The sequence below is a fragment of the Panthera uncia genome (genome assembly GCF_023721935.1).
Source record: "Panthera uncia isolate 11264 chromosome C1 unlocalized genomic scaffold, Puncia_PCG_1.0 HiC_scaffold_4, whole genome shotgun sequence".
In the NCBI taxonomy this organism is placed as follows: Eukaryota; Metazoa; Chordata; class Mammalia; order Carnivora; family Felidae; genus Panthera; species Panthera uncia.
This window is the reverse complement of record NW_026057585.1, coordinates 84992918-85011104: the sequence shown is the minus strand read 5'-3', so window position 1 is coordinate 85011104 and position 18187 is coordinate 84992918. Positions and strand designations below refer to the sequence as shown.

At 47.8% G+C, this 18187-nt stretch overlaps 1 protein-coding gene across 4 annotated transcripts; it reads left to right on the top strand.

Annotated features, from left to right (window-relative positions):
• Positions 1 to 3532: 3532 nt before the first annotated feature.
• Positions 3533 to 16380, top strand: PIGV (phosphatidylinositol glycan anchor biosynthesis class V). Of its 4 annotated transcripts, none has more exons than XM_049617702.1 (5): positions 3533 to 3706; positions 4705 to 4799; positions 6592 to 6726; positions 10139 to 11260; positions 12625 to 16380. In XM_049617702.1, the coding sequence occupies exons 3-5, from the start codon at positions 6649 to 6651 to the stop codon at positions 12904 to 12906; spliced, it is 1482 nt and encodes a 493-aa protein (XP_049473659.1). In that variant the 5' UTR covers positions 3533 to 3706; positions 4705 to 4799; positions 6592 to 6648; the 3' UTR covers positions 12907 to 16380. The 4 variants fall into 4 exon arrangements, with proteins under 4 accessions (XP_049473659.1, XP_049473660.1, XP_049473658.1 ...); XM_049617703.1 differs by having other exon boundaries at positions 3533 to 3876; XM_049617701.1 differs by having other exon boundaries at positions 3538 to 4404.
• Positions 16381 to 18187: the final 1807 nt, after the last annotated feature.

The window sequence follows — 18187 nt, the reverse complement described above, 5'->3', positions numbered from 1 at the left end:
TGACTGAATCAGAAGCCAGTGTGGTCACTTTTATCCCATGATGGCGTGGCCTCAAAGCCAAGATCAGGGTCACCTACTCCATCATTCCCACAGGACTGGGGCCATGGAAAGTTTAGTGTCTCGGGTGCCTGGGTCGCTCAGTCAGTTAAGCATCCGGTTCTTGACTTCGGCTCAGCTCTTGATCTCACGGTTCGTGAGTTTGAGCCCCCCCCATCCGGCTCTGTGCTGACAATGAGGAGCCTGCTTGGGATTCTCCTTCTCCCTTGCTCTCTGTCCCTCCCCCACTCGTTCTCTTTCTCTCTCAAAATAAATAAACTAAAAAAAAAAAAAAAAAAAGGCAAGTTTAGTGTCTGAAACTGAATTACTGAGAATAGATAACACTGCTCGGTCTGGGGCTTGGATATGGTGCAGGAGCAAGGCAAGGCAGCTACAGAAAGAAATGAGTCGTCAGGTTGCTCAGCATGGTGAGTGCTCCATGAGAACTACCAACCTTCCTTCTTCACACCTCCAGTGGGAACATCACTCTCTCCCCCTTTTTGTTCAGGGAATTACAACAGCCCATCTTTATCGAGCCCTTTGTGCCAAGCACTACAGGAACCATGAGGTAGATATTATCACCATCTCCTCCACGAGGACAAGGACTGTGTCTGTCTTGCTCTGTGTTACATTCTCATCCCCTGTCACACAGTAGGCAGTCCCATTTTGTTGACTAAATCAAAGAGGTAATATGGGAATTTACTAGAGGAAAGAGGAGGTAGGAGCCATTAAGCCATGGTATGCCCGATGCAGGATTCTTGGCATAGCCTGTAAAGATTCGTAGTTGTGTGGAACAAAAGGAAGAGAGGGAAAGAGGTAAACCTGAAAAAGACTAAAGTAGTGTGGAGGGACAGAAAACCAGCTTCAGGGGCGCCTGGGTGGCGCAGTCGGTTAAGCGTCCGACTTCAGCCAGGTCACGATCTCGCGGTCCGTGAGTTCGAGCCCCGCGTCGGGCTCTGGGCTGATGGCTCGGAGCCTGGAGCCTGTTTCCGATTCTGTGTCTCCCTCTCTCTCTGCCCCTCCCCCGTTCATGCTCTGTCTCTCTCTGTCCCAAAAATAAAAAAAAAATTAAAAAAAAAAAATACTATGAGAAAACCAGCTTCAGAGGCCAGAGATCCGAATTCAAGTCCCACCTTCACCACCAGCTATGTAACTTCAGGCGAGTAACTCCTCTTTTCTGAGCCTTAGTTCCCATATCCATAAACAATTGGTGTCAGGTTAAGCTGATTCATAAACCAGATCTTTACTGAGTATATACGATGCGCAAAGCACTGTTCTAAGTGCTGGTAATACTTTGGTGAACGAGGCCTGTGCTGTCATAGAGCTTATATTTCATAAGAAGGAAACAGACAATGGAAGGAGGGAAGTTCCTAAGACAATCAGGTGATGATAGATGCTATGAAAATAACAGAACAGAGTGATGGGATAGTACAGAGTGCTGGCTGTGACCAGGTAGTGGCAGAAAGCCCCTCTGACAAAGCCACCTTTCAGCTGAGACCTGAAGGTAGTGGGCTGGCTAGAGGGTGGTCTGGCAGTGAGGCATTTCAAGCAGGGGAAGCAGCAAGAGCAGAGCCAGGCAAGTCGAAGAAACAGAAATGCTGTAACCCTTACCTTCTAGGATTCTAGAAATAGTGACGCATTGCTTGTGTTGTTTAGGTCAGGGATTTGTATTATGAAATCATTTGTTGGCGGTATGGGACATTTGCTTCTTAATGGAAGTGGATGGGTGGTATAGAGTCTTTGTGGAGCCCTTGGATACGTCTCTGTCTCCCTGGCTCTCCCACAGTGCTGGTTGCTCAGCTGGCTCCCTGTGTAGATGCAGACTCCATTTTAGCTGCAGACTCTAAACGCAGACTGGAGAGAGCTGCCTCCTCAACTACTTACCCACGGCCTTGGAGGCCCAGAACCCCCTCCCATCCCACCCAGTCTTCTTCCATTCTGACAAGCCAGGGCTTTGAGAGCACAAGGTTCAGCTTTCTTGTTTTCCTGTCAGAGCAGAAGCCAGAAAATGAAACAGGAAACAGAGCGGAAGAGGAGGGGGGTGGGCAGCAGAGAAAGGAAGGAATTGCTGGAAATTGCTGGAAAGTAGAGCTGAAGGTCTGGACAAAGTTCTACCTCTCACGGGTGACAGTTGAGCTGTTAGGAAACATTCTGACTTGTCACAAGAGACCCCTGTCCTTTTTACAAATAGATTTTTGAGAGAATTTGGTGTGGATAGAGGGAACCTTAGGAATGCTGGTCTTTCTCCCTTGTGAACTCACAAAGCAAGTACGGTACACTGCTCAGTTTAGTCTCTGCAAACTGAGTGCTGCTGGGAGCCTCATGGACTTCTAGAGATTCAAGCCACAACCTCAGGCCCCAGTCACGAGTGTGCACCACAGCTTGGCCGATTCACTCAGGGGCGTCTGAAGCTGAGGACAAGTGTCCCTGAAAAAACGGGGGGAGAGTCCTCTCCATTTGTTTCCCTTCTCCAACACAGGACTAAAATGTGATTTCTACCGGATCCACCTTACACACAACAGTACCCTAGGGCAGCTTAGGTCTCAGAGCCTGAAATGAGGGAGAACCAAAAGCTACAGTCCCTGGCCCCCACAGAACTGATGGAGGCTAGTTTTCTCTGCCTGGAGAGATAGCAACCATCCCTTTGTTCCCACCCACGTTAATAGCTGTGGCAGAAGATAAAACCCCTCCCTCAGCCGGGGCTGTGGCCAGAGGCTAACCCAGACCCTCGCTCCGTTCTGGAGGGCCGATAACTGAAACCACAGAAGGCTTTGGAATCCTGAGAAACAAGAAATCCACCAACGGAGAAGGATTTATTATCTATTTCCTTTAAGGAGGGTGCAAAGTTGTTCTAACAGTTTCCGTTACAGGGGTGCCCACCGGCCGCTCCTCCCTAACAGACGGTTTTGTTGAGTTAGCTTCTTTTTCTTCTTCTTTTTGGCCTCACTTCCTACGAGAGCAACTGCCCGAATGAGGAAGAAGAGTCGGGGGGGGGGGGGGGGGGCGGGGCGCATTCTCTTAAGTTTCCTTCATAATCCTCGTTAGCCACCTGAGGAGGTGGGGTTGAGGATCGAAGTAGGACACGAAGTAGGACACGAAGTAGGGAGCTGAAGGGGAAAAGCATGGGGATCCCCCACTTTCCTCACACCCAGGACGCAAAATGCCACTGCTGGCCACAGAAACCCCAAGGCGTTTCTTTCTATTCAGGGAACATCTATTGTGTGCCAGGCCCTGTGCTGAGCTGGGGTTGCCTGACAGCAGGGAAAGTGCGGCTCTCTCCGGCTTCTGCGAAGAGGTCGCGGGGCGGCCCGAAACTCCGAGAGCCTCAGCACACACACATCGGGAACTCAGTGGATGTTTGCGGGATGCAACCCGGGCGAGAGCGCCGACTCTGACACACGGCGGACTAACGGAAGGAGAGGGAGGGGGCCTGAGGCGCGTAAAGCGCCAGGGGGAACTCTTCAGGTGTCACCAAGGCGGGAAGGTGCCAAGGCCGAGGGGCGCGGCCTCTCGGGTCCACGCCGTCCCCGCCCCGCGCGCCCGGAGTCAACATGGCCGCCGCGGAAGGGGGCGGGGCAACACCGAGTCCGGGCAGGAGGGGGGCGGGGTCGCCTCGGCGGAGCCAGTGCGCAAGCGCGGGATGCTCGGGGCCCCGGATGGAGGAGCCGAGGTTCGGGCCCCGCCTGGGAGGTCGAGACGGGCCGGCGTTGTGGACCAGGCGCCAGCTCTGGAGCCTTGGAGTTCTCGGGGGAGGGAAGCCGTCAAACGGAGGCCGAGGGAAATGAGGCGGAGGCCGCCGAGAAGCGGGGAGCCCCGCCCCTCCGCCATAGCGGCTTCCCGGTGCCGCCTCTTCCTTTACAGCCTCCCGCCCTAGCCTGCCTTCCGGCCTTAGGCCGGGCCCCGCCGGCCCCCTCGGGACTAGTCCCTGAGCCGTGGCTCCTTTTGGGAGAAGAGGTGCCCACTGTCCATTTAGGACTATGTCCGAGAGTAAGGGTTAGAATGGGCTTCCGACCCGGCTGGGCTGGCAGAAGGCGGCCCCTGGCTCGCGACAGCCAGCGAGGCCTCTGGCCCCAAGGACCCTGAGTCACGGAAACTTCCTCACTCCACAGAGGATGCTCCAAGGGAGCATCCAAGGGTCCAGGGCTCCGATTCAGGCTCCCTCAGAGTCTCAGGGCCCTCCCTTGCCCTGAGCATACCCAGTAGGAGCATGCGCTGTCTTCGGACAAGTATTGGGCTAGGACTTGGGAGACCTGGGTTGTTGCCCTGGCTGTGAAAGAGCGCATCCCCTTTGGCCCGGGTGAAGGCTGGTGGGAAGACCATGAAGTTCCAGAAGGAAAAAAATGACATTCTCTTTAAATATAGCCTAAGGTGTGTCACTTGACCCCAATGAGCCTCAGTTTCCACATCCATAAAATGGCGATGGTAACCATACTGGCCTCACAGGGTCTGATGAGATCTCTGATGTAAAAACCAAGGAGATTTTTATTATTCACCACTATGGGCATATTTATCTCCCGGGAAGATAGAGTAAAACTAGTTGCCCTGTAAATGTCCTGCCAATTCAAGAGTCTGATTCCGTCAAGGGGTTGTTGGGAAGTGAGGTCTGCAACTAGCCAAGAGGGACAACTCACTGGCTTTATTTTGTTTTTTACTTGGTTTACCTGTAAGCTAAGAGTAGGTTACAAGTCTCCGGTGGTCGCTGGGGCTAGAGCTTGACTCTGGAGAGAGGAAAGGAAGAATGGAAGCCTGGTGAAGAGGCAGAGGTGGGTTAACTGCTTTTCTGTCCCCAACTTTTTCTTCTGCATGTGAGTGGGAAGAGAAGGAAGGGAAAAAGTGAATTCGCTCTAGGATAAAGAATCAGCCGCCGTGTGAAGTTGGCTGTACTTGTTTCTGCAGTTCCTCTCAATTCAGTGAGTCAGATGCTGGAAATGTTGGGTAGATTCATAAACTACCGCGGCTCTTTGGTTTTTTTCAAAAGCTTGCCTTTGAACTGAATCTTGATGAGCAAACCGGTGTAGCGTTAAGGGCCCCTCCCTTCCTTCAGGCCTCCTGGTGATGGAGTGAGCAGCAGGCGCCCCCTTCTGCTGAGGAAAGTGTACTGTCAGCCTTGGCCAACCTTGCTCCCTTTCTGGAGGAATTGTATTTTCCTGTGGCTTCTGTGACTTAGGTCTTGATCTTACCGTGAGATATGGTGGGAGGAATACTTAAAGCAGCGATTTTATATCCCGAGCCAATGAACTGGTGATGCCATATCTTGTTCTTGCCACTTCCACTCAATGGGAACACAGGCTTGAAATGCCTGTTTATAATGCCAGGCCCTGGGGGTATAGTTGGGAGCAAAACAAAGCCCCCGCCCTCACAAGCAACTTAAATAAGCAACAGCAGTAAGGACGACAAGGCCGAGTATAATGAGAGCATATCAAATAGTCTAGTGAGCATCAGAGAAGAATTCCAGAAACAGGTGACACCTAAAGATGTGATAGGTATTGGCCAGATAAGAAAGAACACTCTTCCAGCCCTCTCCATTAATTTCTAAGTTTTAATATTTTTTCTGTTAGGGATAGTGCACCCCAAATCAGTGAGCTGCCTCTGGTGCTCTTGCCCCCACTTCTGATTTCCCAGACTGGTGTTTGAATGTTCTGTAGGAGCCTTTGCTACTTCTTTCAGCCCAAGGAACTGTTTAAGACCAAAAAAAAAAAAAAAAAAAAAAGAAAAGAAAAGAAAAGAAAAAAAAGCCTTAAAGTTCATTCCTTGCCTCAGAATGGCTTTGCAATTGTTTATACATTGCTGCCATTCCAACAAAGAGATGGGGAAATAAGAGTTTTCTCCATCCCTAGTAGTCGACTCTGTCTTCCCCCTAAGTTTGTTTTAGCAATGTGAGCTGGCTGAAGTCCTGCTGAGTGGTGGTTTTCTTTTCCTTCTCCACTTAATTTAACAGACCAGCTGAACACACATCAGAGAGCTAGGCTAGAGGGTGTAGTCATTATGGTCTTCCAGTTCAGTTCTATGCCCCACTTTTGGGACTCTGGTTTGGGATCTAGTTTATTATTCTGGGCAGGAGGAAAAGGGCACACACCAAATAATAGCAACCACAACATGGATTTGCTAGTACTTTTTCACACTTTCGTCCATTTCACCATCATGACAATTTTGTGAGAGAAAATAGTCTGGGGAAAAAAATAGTCTGATCCCATTTTATGCGTAAAGAACTGAGGCTCAGAAGGACTAAATGAGACCTTGTGAGCGACAGAGTCAGGACTTGAACCCAGGTCTTTAGTTCCTACATAGAGGCACTCAACAGTCTTTTAAAGGTTTTCTGCGAGCTTAGCTGCCAACCTCATGCCAATCTTCATGTAGAACTTTCCTGACAATACAGTGCTTCAGGGTGATACCAAGTGGGTCCCATCTGCCTTCAAGATGCTTTTCCCTCATCTGGGCCGTTAGGTGGTTGAGTTTGCCATGTAATGCCGAAGGGGGAGTCTCCTGTGAAGAATGCTTTCAAGAATTTACTTTTGGCCCACATGTAATGTTTTCTCCTTGGGTTTTGGAGTTTAGAAACCCGAGGGAGCTCAGTCCTGGCAGCAACACCCCTGAATTCCCGGTGGTGAGAGGATGTGGCCCATGGATCCATCCAGGAAAGAGGTGCTGAGGTTTGCAGTCAGCTGCCGTGTCCTGACTCTGGTGCTGCAGGTCAGTCTCTGATCTTTTGTCCTGAACATGCTGGGCTAGGCACTAAGAATTGTCCCTGTATTCTTTCTGCCTCCCAGGTGTACCCTTCCATGTGGTTGGAACCATAGACACCTATACCTGATAACTCAGAAGTGGTCGGGACTCTTAGAAATGGTCTTTTAAAAAATATTTTACTGACTTTTTATTTTTTATTTATTTTTTAATTTTTTTTAATGCTTTTTATTTATTTTTGAGACAGAGAGAGACAGAGCATGAACAGGGGAGGGGCAGAGAGAGAGGGAGACACAGAATCGGAAGCAGGCTCCAGGCTCCGAGCTGTCAGCGCAGAGCCCGACGCGGGGCTCGAACTCACGGACCGCGAGATCGTGACCTGAACCGAAGTCGGACGCTTAACCGACTGAGCCACCCAGGCGCCCCTTACTGACTTTTTAAAGTAAACTTCATGCTCAGTGTGGGTCTCAAACTCACAACCCCAAGAACAAGAGTTGCATGTTTTACTGACTGAGCCAGCCAGGTGCCCCAGAAATGATCTTTTAATCCCTTGTTTTACACATGAAGCAGCAGAGGCCCAGAAAGGTTAAGTGGCTTCCCTAAAGACACACAGCAAGTTAGAGAAGGGCCAGAGTCAGACCCCAGGGTTCCTAACTCCAGAGGTAGTGGGCTTTCTAACAGACCATGAAGTTCTGTAATGAGAGATGCCATTAGGGCATGACAGCACAAGGCGTTGCCCTAGAGTTCCCTTAGCAGGAGACTGAGCACTGTGTCAGTCAGTTGAGTGCACGATCCTGAGACACTCTGTGTATACTCGGTTAGTCAGCAATGTCCCAACTCTTCCCCTGGTATCGCCCCTTGCTGCCTTACCCACCACAACCCTCAGAATGCATTTGCACTTTTACAATTCCCTTTCCCCTCTGAGGCTGGCCTTGATACATATTTTAATCAAATTTCACACATATATGAATTCTATCTGGTGCCTAGCACGGTGCTCAGTGCTTAGTATGTTCTCACTGTGTGTTGTTGAATGGATGCCAACAACCTAGTGATGTTATATTAGCATAATTATGTGTGCTTTTTTTCACAAATGGCACTTCCTCAGGCTCATAGCTGGTTCCTTTCTGGAAACCTCCTTTCTCCCTTCCCACACAATGAGGCATAGCAGCCTCTGCTGGGCCCCAGGTTTAGTTAAAAGTAGCTTCAACTTGGAGACTAGGGCCATTTTCTGTGACTATCTCTCCTGTCCCATTTGTCTTCACTGTTGAAAGTGGCCTGATAAAGAAACTGACCAAAAAGAGAGAGAGCCTTAAAAATGGGGTCATATGGGGAAAATGACTCAGTGATGGCTTTGAACAGCATCAGATGAGTGACTGGCAGGACCGTGAACTGGCATCTGGGATAGGGAACCAGGACTAATTCCGATGGTGATCTGGAAATGAGTATGTCTCCTCTTCTCTCACTCAGCCACCACAATTGTATGAAGTGCCTACTCTGTTCTGAGTACTGTGCTAGGTGATGAGTATGAAAAGTCTTGGTCTCTTTTCCTTTAAGTAACTGACAATCTAATGATGCAAAAAGACACTTGACAGTAATGCTACTTCATCATCCCTCTCTCTCCCCCAGCCCCCTTCCAGCTTTAAAGCTCACGCCTCAAATGATATCCCCAGTTATCCTTCATTGTTGCTGGCCTCTCTGTTAATGACAACTCATTCCTCTTCATTCCTTGAAGATTTTAGCTCCTGACTCACCATTGCTCTTTCCAGAACTGTTGATTTCTTGGTGGTTTCAATATTAATACAGCTGATACAACTAACCACTATCTCCTATCTTTCCAGCTCACTCCCTCTAGTAACCCAGTTCTAACGGTTCTCCCACCCCCTCAGAACTTAAAATCCGTTGGTTCTACCACTGTTTCACTGTGCCTCATCCACTTTATGGCTTCCATGCCCCTTCTTAGCCAGCTAGATTCCATAGTCCACCAGGCATACACGCATAATTCGCTTGCTCCCTTCTCCCTGGCTTACAACACAAAAGCCCAGTCACAGCTCAGTTTCATTCTCTGTCTACTGCTGCGTCTGCCCAGAGAACACACAACTGTATTGACTGGTCTCTTTCTCTGCAAGATCACTGGCCCAAGTGAGTCTTTAGTGCTACCTGGCAATCTTAGTGTATTTCCCAGGCCCATTCACCCTCCCATTCTCTCAAATTGTTCTGTACATCAGAATCCCCCTGGGGGAGCTTTAAAAAAATGTCAATACCCAGGCTGTATCTCATACCAGTTCAATCATTAACCCTGGGGATAGGACCCAGACATTCAGACCTCAGTAGTTTTTAATTTCCTGGGGTGATTCCAGTGCACAGCCTATTTTGAGAACTAGAGTCAGAGATGACTTATTTTACACGTTTTCCTCTTTGTTCAAGTCCCTAACACCTTTTCCCCAACTTGCTTCCCTGAGTGAAAACTCAGAAAAATAGATGCCATCAGAAATGGCCTTGGGAGTGCTCCCACCTCCTCTGTCACACGCTTGCATCTGCACCTCTGGGCCTTCACTGCTGAAGTGAGGCTGAACCCAGCCCTCCTATCCAGGCCCGCCCCCCACCTCTACCTGTGTAGCAGTTCCTACCCCCTTCTGCCTGCTCCAGCCATTCTCCCCTCTCTCCTGCAAACCTGGTGGTTGCCTTTCCACTGGATTGTTCCCATTCACAAACAAATACTTATCTCCCACATTGTCATTCACTACTACCCCATTTACAACCAAACTTATCCAAATAGTTGTCTGTTTGCCTCAGTCTGTCTTCTTCCCTTCTCTGCCAAACCCAGTCCATGAAGTCTGCTGTGTCCTCAATTCTACTGAAATAACTCTTGTCAAACTTACCAGTGACCTACACATTTCTAAATCCAGTGGTCACTTTTCAGTCCCCATCTTCCTGACCTCCCAGCAGCACTTAACAGAGTTGATCACTCCCATGCTTCACTTGGTTCTAAGACACCACTCTCTCCTGGTTTTCCTCTACCTTACTGACTGTTCCTTCTTTATCTTCATTCTGGATCCTCATTGTCCTTCAAGCCCCAACCCTCTAAATGTTGACACATCCAGGGCCCAATCCTCCGATATCTCTTCTCTAGCCATACTTCCTCTCCAGATGATCTCATTCAGTCTCATGCCTTTAAATACCTTCTGTGCACTTATGATGCCTGAATTTACATCTCCAGCCCTGACTGCCCTCCTTACCCTCAGACTCCTAGATCTCACTGCCTTGTTGACCTCTGCGCTGGAATGTCTTAACTCAAATTTAGCTAGTCTAGAACCGAACTCCCGATTGTCCTCCAACAAGTCGGTTCTTCCTCATTTTATTAAATGGTAATTCTTCCCTTCCAGTTGCTCAACCGAAATCCTAGTTCTCCTTCATCCCGCAGGCTCTCTTCAATGTCGTCATCCCAGATCACCGTGCAGAAGCCTTCTCTCCTCCTCGCCTCACCCCCTCGGGCTCTGTGGACCAACTTGTGGAAGGTCTTCTGGGTGGCCTGTCTCACTGGGATGCGGAACACTTCCTGTTCATTGCCGAGCACGGCTATCTGTATGAGCACAACTTTGCCTTCTTCCCTGGCTTCCCCCTGGCTCTCCTGGTGGGAGCTGAACTCCTGAGACCCCTGCGGGCCTTACTGAACCTACGGAGTTGCCTGTTAATCTCAGTAGCATTGCTCAATTCTTTGTTCTCCGTCCTGGCTGCAGTCGCACTTCACGACCTGGGCTGTCTGGTTTTGCACTGTCCCCGCCAGGCCTTTTACGGAGCCCTGCTCTTCTGCCTCAGCCCAGCCAATGTCTTCCTGGCAGCTGGTTACTCAGAAGCTTTGTTTGCCCTCCTGACATTCAGCGCCATGGGGCAGCTGGAAAGGGGCCGAAGCTGGACTAGTGGACTCCTCTTTGCCCTTGCCACTGGTGTACGTTCCAATGGGCTGGTCAACATTGGCTTCCTCGTGTATTCTCAGTGCCAAAGCTTTCTGTCTTCTCTCATGGTGCTGAATCCTCTGAGACAGCTCTTGAAGCTGATGGGCTCTGTGTTCCTCTCTGTGCTCATACTTGGCCTTCCCTTTGCCCTCTTTCAGTATTATGCCTATACTCAGTTCTGTCTGTCAGGCTCAGCCCACCCCATCCCTAAGCCCTTGCTGCAGTTAGCTGTTGACAAGGGCTACCGGATCGTGGAGGGAAATGAGCCACCTTGGTGCTCCTGGGAACTTCCCCTAATATATAGCTATATCCAGGATATCTACTGGAATGTTGGCTTTTTGAGATACTATGAGCTCAAGCAGGTGCCCAATTTCCTACTGGCGGCACCAGTGGCCCTCCTGGTTGCCTGGGCCACGTGGACATATGTGACCACCCACCCTTGGTTCTGCCTTACCCTTGGAATGCAAAGGAGCAAGAAGAGTAAGACCCTAGAAAAATCTGACTCTGGATTCCTCGGTCCTCGGGTGTTTGTGTACCTGGTCCACGCTGCAGCACTGTTGCTGTTTGGCAGTCTGTGCATGCATGTTCAGGTGAGGTGGGATAAGGGTGTGAATTCCTGGCTGGGATAAGGGTGTGAATACAGGCAGGACCCCTTGGCCAGGGACAAGGAAGCCTGCTAGCTTCTCCCATTTGAGAAACCTGCACCTAATTTATTCATTCAACAACTATTTGTGGGCTTTCTTTGTCTAGATCCTGGGTCAGACCACTGAGGAATGGAACACAAGTGAGATAAAGTTGCTGCCCTGGTGGGTCTCATGGTAGAAATGGGGAGACAGACACTTCCCAGATAAAATTCTGGTATAGCGGGATGGAAGAGGAGTTGCTGTTCTGAGATCAAGTATTTTGGAAGCACAGAGCAAAAAATGGACTGAAGGAGTTGAGGAGGGCATCATACTAAGGCTGGGTCCTAAAGAGTAAGAAGGAATGCATTTAAGAAGCAGAGGAAAGCTATTCTGGGCAGATGAAGGGTGTGTGCGGAGACACGAGAGTTGTAGAAGGACCTGATGTGATGGTGATAAAGGAGTAAGTGCAGAGGAGAGCTCGGGACCTTCCCCTCCTGTATGGTTAACACCCAGAGTGTCTGCTTGAGTGTTGACTTGTTGAGGTGCTCTCCCCTCTGGCAGATACTCCGTCTTCAGAGGAGCTCCCTTGTGCCATCTTTGGGGTGGGGGTGGGGAGATAGGAATGGGAAGTGTTTGATTCTTTCTATTTTTTTTTATTCCTGGCTGTGGCCCCATTTCCCACATAATCTCGAGGAAGTTGTTTTTCTCCGTGCCGGCCACTCCTTAGCAGTTTCTGCCTCTTGGAGGCGCACATTGGCTGTTTGTGAAGTTCTCTGGGCTGTGTGAATAAGAGGCACAGGGGAAATAGAAAGTAGCATTCTGTGTTTGTAGCTGGATTAACTAGTAGAGTGCGTGCCAGCAAAGCTTAGAGTTTCCAGCTTAGATGAGGGAGGCCATGTGGAGACTTGGCTCTGAACTCCCCTAGAAGGGAAAATGTTGAACCACAGGATTGCCTGCCCCTTTTCCCTCTGTTTTGCCATTCCCAGGGGATGAGGAAACCACTTCAGGTCCCCAAAGCCCACGTCACAGCCTAGTGTTTAGAGTCCAGGCTCTAGGCTAAAATTGGACCCCATAGAGTTTTTAGTATTGATTGGCCCATTACTGTAGTAATTAGCCTGTAGCTGTTTATTTGTAACATTGAGGTCACCCGGCTGGTGTCACACACAGCTTTATCAGGCAGATCCTAAGTTCTGCTGTGTCTCTTTTCCAGTACAATACATTTCTAGTCATGGGGCTGTAGTTCACCTAGCAGCAGGGAAGTCCCAGGCTGGTCCGGTTTGAAGCATTGACAGTCCAATAAATGTCGGTTTTCCCTCTCTTACGATTTTCAGGTTCTCACCAGATTTCTAGGTTCCTCCACTCCTATTGTGTACTGGTTTCCAGCTTACTTGCTTCAGGATCAAGAGCCACTGTTGAGATCCCTAGAGACTGTGCCTTGGAAGCCGCTTGCAGGGGCCTGCCCACCAGGACAAAAGGTCCCCAGGAATTCTATCATGGGACTTTTGTACAACTGGAAAACCTGTTCTCTAGTCACACGATGCATTCTGGGCTACTTCCTGTCTTACTGGCTCCTGGGACTACTCCTACATTGCAACTTCCTGCCTTGGACGTGACCTGGAGTCTCAGGGGTCTGGAAGTACAGATACACACTGGGACTGGCTGCACTGCCCTGGGACCGTTGCTCCGTCCATTAGAACCCCTCCGTCTCTCTCTCTGAAGGTTGGTCAGGACTGGGAGAAGTGTGAGCCACTGGAGAACCCCTGCTGGTCCTGGCTGTGGCAAATTTTAGATTAGTAGCAGCTATTTTCTCTGTGAGTAAAGAAATCATACTCTAGGTCTAAAGTTACACTTGGATCTGTCCCCTCAACCAAGCATAGCAAAGATAGTTGCAAACTTACCACTGACCCACATGTAAATTTAAATGTAAATTGTTTAAATGTCTATTTCATCAAAAGCTCTAGCTGACAGGCTGGTAATAGTCCACACATGATGGCAGAGGCCTGAACAGTGTAGTGGCAGTAAGAAGTAAAGTAGGACCACCTTTTTAATGGGACATTGTTTCTGACTACTTTTTTCATGATTCGTTCATTTATTTATACGAAAAAACTTGCAAAGATAGGCAAATTAAACAAGTGTTGGTTATGCAGGCAATGAATTACCTTTTTTAAAATACTACAAATTTCTTAGGGAAAAAGTCATGGTAAAAAGAACATTGCACAAAGAAGCAGGAGACCTGGATTGTAGTCCTCTCAGTAAAACCCCACTTACCAGCTGTGTGACCTTGGGAGGGTTTTCACAGCCTTAGTCACCTCTTCTGAAACTGGGGGAAATAATATTATCCTATTGGGAGAGGAGAGGGGATGGGCCATATAATCTAGTAGGTCCCTTTCTGCTCTAGGATCTTAAGAGCTGCCTTAAGCCATGGAATCACCCCAGTCTAAACACTTCGTGTAGCGGCTCACACATGTGAGTTTAGGAGAAAATATCCAATTCTCCTGCCTTCAGTACTTAGAAGGAACTCTCCCTTCTTGGGTGCAACTCTGACGAGTAACTCAAGTGACCTTTCCTTTGAATGAGGGAAAGCAGCGACACCTGGCAAATACGGCTCCCTGACCTGTGTAAGTAAATCTGTGCCGGGCAAATAAATGGTCAAAGTGGTGACTGGTTTCCCTGCCCTGCCCAAGTGTCTGTGCTTGCTTGATTGGTAGACATGGGTCAGAGGAGCCAACCAGGCAGCATGAATTGAAAAATTGTAAGTACAAGGTTGAACGAAATGGTATCTTTCTGGCTCCCATTTGGTTATGAGCCCATCACTGTACTGGTGGTAAGAGCATTGACCCCTCCTCAGCTATTTTTGCTCATTCTTTGAGCCAGGTAAGAGGCTCTGTATCGTCACCACTCGATCCCTGTTTGAGCTAAAAATTCCAACAAGCAGAAATTTCAAAATAGATGGGTAATCATAGCTTCTGGAGAGCACTGAGAATTGGAATTTTGACATGCTCCCTCTGACCATGACAGAAAGCTAAACTTGCCAGCTGAAGGGAAGCTCCTGGCTGAGCCCCAACACCCTCTGTTGGAGCTTCTAGTCAGCCTGGCCAATAAGCATTTCCCATCCATTGCCCCAGCTTTAGCACAGCTGAGAGCATTTGGTCCAGAGTCAAATGCTTCTGAAAATGTACACACAGATTGGGGCAGCCCTCTGCCTTCTGCCAAGACACCCGAGTGCCCTTCTTGGCAAAAGAGGATAACCCCTGCCCTAGTGTCCCTCCAGTTGGCAGAAACCATTCCCTCCTTCCTCACCAACAGCTGCAAATCCACCCCGTGTGCAGGAAGACTTGAGGTCCTATTTCAGCTCTGTACCGCAGAGGTAGGAGCACTAGATGCTTTGTTTTCATGGATTCTCCTCTTTACGTCTTTTTGGGGGGTGAACAGGACATGATGCTTGCAGACACAAATTCTTTCAAGGACCAGAAACCCTTTCCATTTGTAAATGGAAATCCCACCTTCTCAACTAATACCGAGGAATCAAACTCTTGGTGTTCTGCAAAGGCCTTAATGGTTACATTTGATCATAGAGGAGATAACTGAGGACCCCAGCTAGATGGACACACCTGGTATGTGACCTGGAGACGGACACAGTTTTCTCTCTGACCTTGGAGGGATCTAGTTGCTATTCTCCAAGGATCTAAGGAATGGGCTGATTTTATGGCCAGCAGCTGTCCTTTTACCATCCTATTAACAGTCTTTAATAGTCTGGGAGAGGGACATGAAGGGCCCAAGGCAGGAAGCTTCCTGTTTACCTTAAGGTCTAACAATGCTGCAGCTGGGTTGGGCGTCTACAATTTCAGAGAAAAGTCATTTCCTTCTGAGACCCAGCTAAAACAGAAACCAGACGCTCCATACACCTAAGAAGTAGATGCTTTTTTGTTCTTTAATGAAGGTGGGAGGAGAGGGAGTGTTTGACATGTCTTTACCAGTCCCCTTGAGGAAAAATCACTTCTTTTCTTGAACAGACCTTCTCACCTTCGTCTAAAAATGTAGTGTGTGCAAGCTCAAAGGATTTGAAATTGATGGATTCTTTCAACAATTGTTTATTATGCCTGTTTTAGGGACGAAAGGTGATTTGCTATATGTCCTGCCCTCAAATAACTGTCTAACAGAGTTGCTAGCAGATACACAGAAACATTAATCAAGGTAGAAACTGGAAAATTCTGAAGACTGAAGGGCCACGTAAACTTCTTGCTCTGTACCTCTCTACTTGAACTTTTTATGCCAAGGAAGAGTTAAAGTTTTGCTTGTATGCTTAGGAAAAGGTAAGTGAGGTACAGATTAAGTCCTCTGTAAATTCACACAAAGTGGTGACCCCTTCCAGTTTGTAATACCTGAACAGACTTGGCGGGGAAATAACCTTTGAGCTGGACTTGGAAGGACAGAAAGGATTTGAAAGTTAAGGGCAGAGAATGAGTATAGGAAGCAGGCCATGGAACAGGACTGGAAGAAGCTTAGCTTGAGTGGAACTGAGGTATTGTCATTGAGATCTGCGTACTGACGCATAAATGTGAGCCAGATACTGAATCTCTGAGCCTCCGTTTACTCACCTGTGAAGTATGGAAACACTATCTACCTCACAGATGTGAATAATATCTGTCTCATAGGGTTGTTGTGGAAACTGAATGAAAAGTGTTTAGAACAGTCCAACAAATGAATAGCTGCACTTCAGACTTGCTGAGTTTACAATGACAACACATTCAACACATTCATACGCCAGGAAATGTGGAACTGGAGACAAGGAGAGAGGTCAGGGAGCCATCCACACAGACATGATCATTACAGCAGCAGCCATGATCTCGGATGAGACTGTCAGAAAAGTATAGAGTAGGAGGGCCTAGAAGACCTTGGGCAAGTGATTCAACTTCTCCAAGCCAGTTTTCTCATCCTGAAAATGGGGGTGATAGCACCAACCCCACAGAGTAGTTACGAGGATTAAATGAGACACTAGATAAAGCACTAGCACGGCACCTGGCAATAGTAAGAACTTCATGAGCAGTGGGTATTTATCATCATCATCATCATCATCATCATCATCAAAGGACTAGAAAAAAAAATAGGGAAGAGAAAGTTTCAAGAAGAAACAGATAGTTACTAAGATCACCCACTGTTAAGGAAAGGATGGGAAAAGTTATTGATTTAGGGATTAGGGATATTATTCAAGATAGACTAACTGTTGTAATAAACAACTACTAAAACTCAGTGGCTTAATCATACAAGCTCCTTTCTTGTTTGCATCGTAGTCTTGTGCAGCTTTGGAGAGGGAGGCCTCTTCTACCCAGTCGTTTGGGACCTAGGCTTCTACCATTTTGTGACTCCCCCTCTAGATGCTCAGAGTCCTCTGCTTTCAGAGAGGTTTTAAGAGGCCAGGCCTAAAGGAGATGCACATCACTTGCACTTCGTACCATTGGCTAGAACTCAGTCACATGGCCGCATCTAACTGCAAGGGAGGTTGGGAAGTAGGGTTCCCAGATGAAATACAGGACGTTCAGTTAAAATTTAATTTTGGGTAAACAAATTTTTTTTTTCAGTATAATTATGGTTTCAAACATCGCACGGGACATGCTTCTACTAAGAAATTCTTCATTGTTTATCTGAAATTCAAATTTAACCAGGCAGCCTGTATTTTTATTTGCTAAATCTGGGAACCCTACTGGGAAATAAAGTCTGGATGTGGGTTTAGGAAGAAGAAAATACAGATATTTGTGTCACAGTCTGCCTCAGTCTGTCTTTCGGAGCCAAATACCTGTTTTTGCTCTTCTCACAGAGAGAACACACCCCTTCCCAAGGGAGATAACCCCAAATCCCATCTAGTGACTATATTCAGCTCCAAGTCTCTCAGTCTGCTTCTGATTTGGTTCCTTATGAACTGAAAAAGCAAAACATCCAATGGCAGAGCAAGAATAACGTCCATAGAAATATCTATTTAGAAAAGGAAAGAATTGAAGATGTGTCACAGTCTCTGATCCAAAGCAGTTCTGAATCTCCACTGGTCAGATTATCAAAGTCCTCTTCCCTGGGGCTGGAGACACTCCTTGATTAGACACTGATTTGTTCCAGGAGGGACTTCTTTGTCCATTGTTCTCCAGGCCTCCTGGCTGTGCCCTCTGGCTCATTGATTATCCTTTAGGGCCGCATCTGAGATGGGCTTTGGGCAGTATGAGCTCCTTGGAGAATGTGCAGGTTTCACAGTCTACTTCCTGCTGGTGCAAGCATGGGGACCAAAAAATTATTTTAAATCACGGCCAGCCAGAGGCACCCATGTGTGCACTCACGGGCACTCATGGGTATGTATATGTTAAAATATACATAACATAAAACTTAGCATTTTAACCGCTTTTAAGTGTAAAGTTCAGTGGCATTAGTATATTCACCTTGTCGTCCAACAATCACCACCATTCAGCTCCAGAACTTTTTCATCTTTCCAAACTAAAACCTGATACCCATTCAGCAGTAACCCCCCATTCCCTCTACCCTCCCATCCTCTGACAATCATCATTCTACTTTTGTGTGAATCTGGCCACTCCTTCACAATATTTGTCCCTTTTTGACTAGCTTATTTCACTTCTCATTATACCTTCAAGGTTCATCCGTATTGTATGTAGCCTATGTCACATTTTCCTTTTTATGGCTGAATAATATTGCATTGTATGAATACACCACATTTTGCTTATCCAAGCATCTGTCAATGGAGCATCTGTCAATGGATATTTTGGTTGCTTCCACCTTTTGGCTATTAATGAATAATGCTGCTATGAATATTAGTAGACAAGTGTCTGTTTAAGTCCCTGCTTTCAATTCTTTTGGGTATATACCCAGCATTGGCATTGCTGGATGATATGCTAA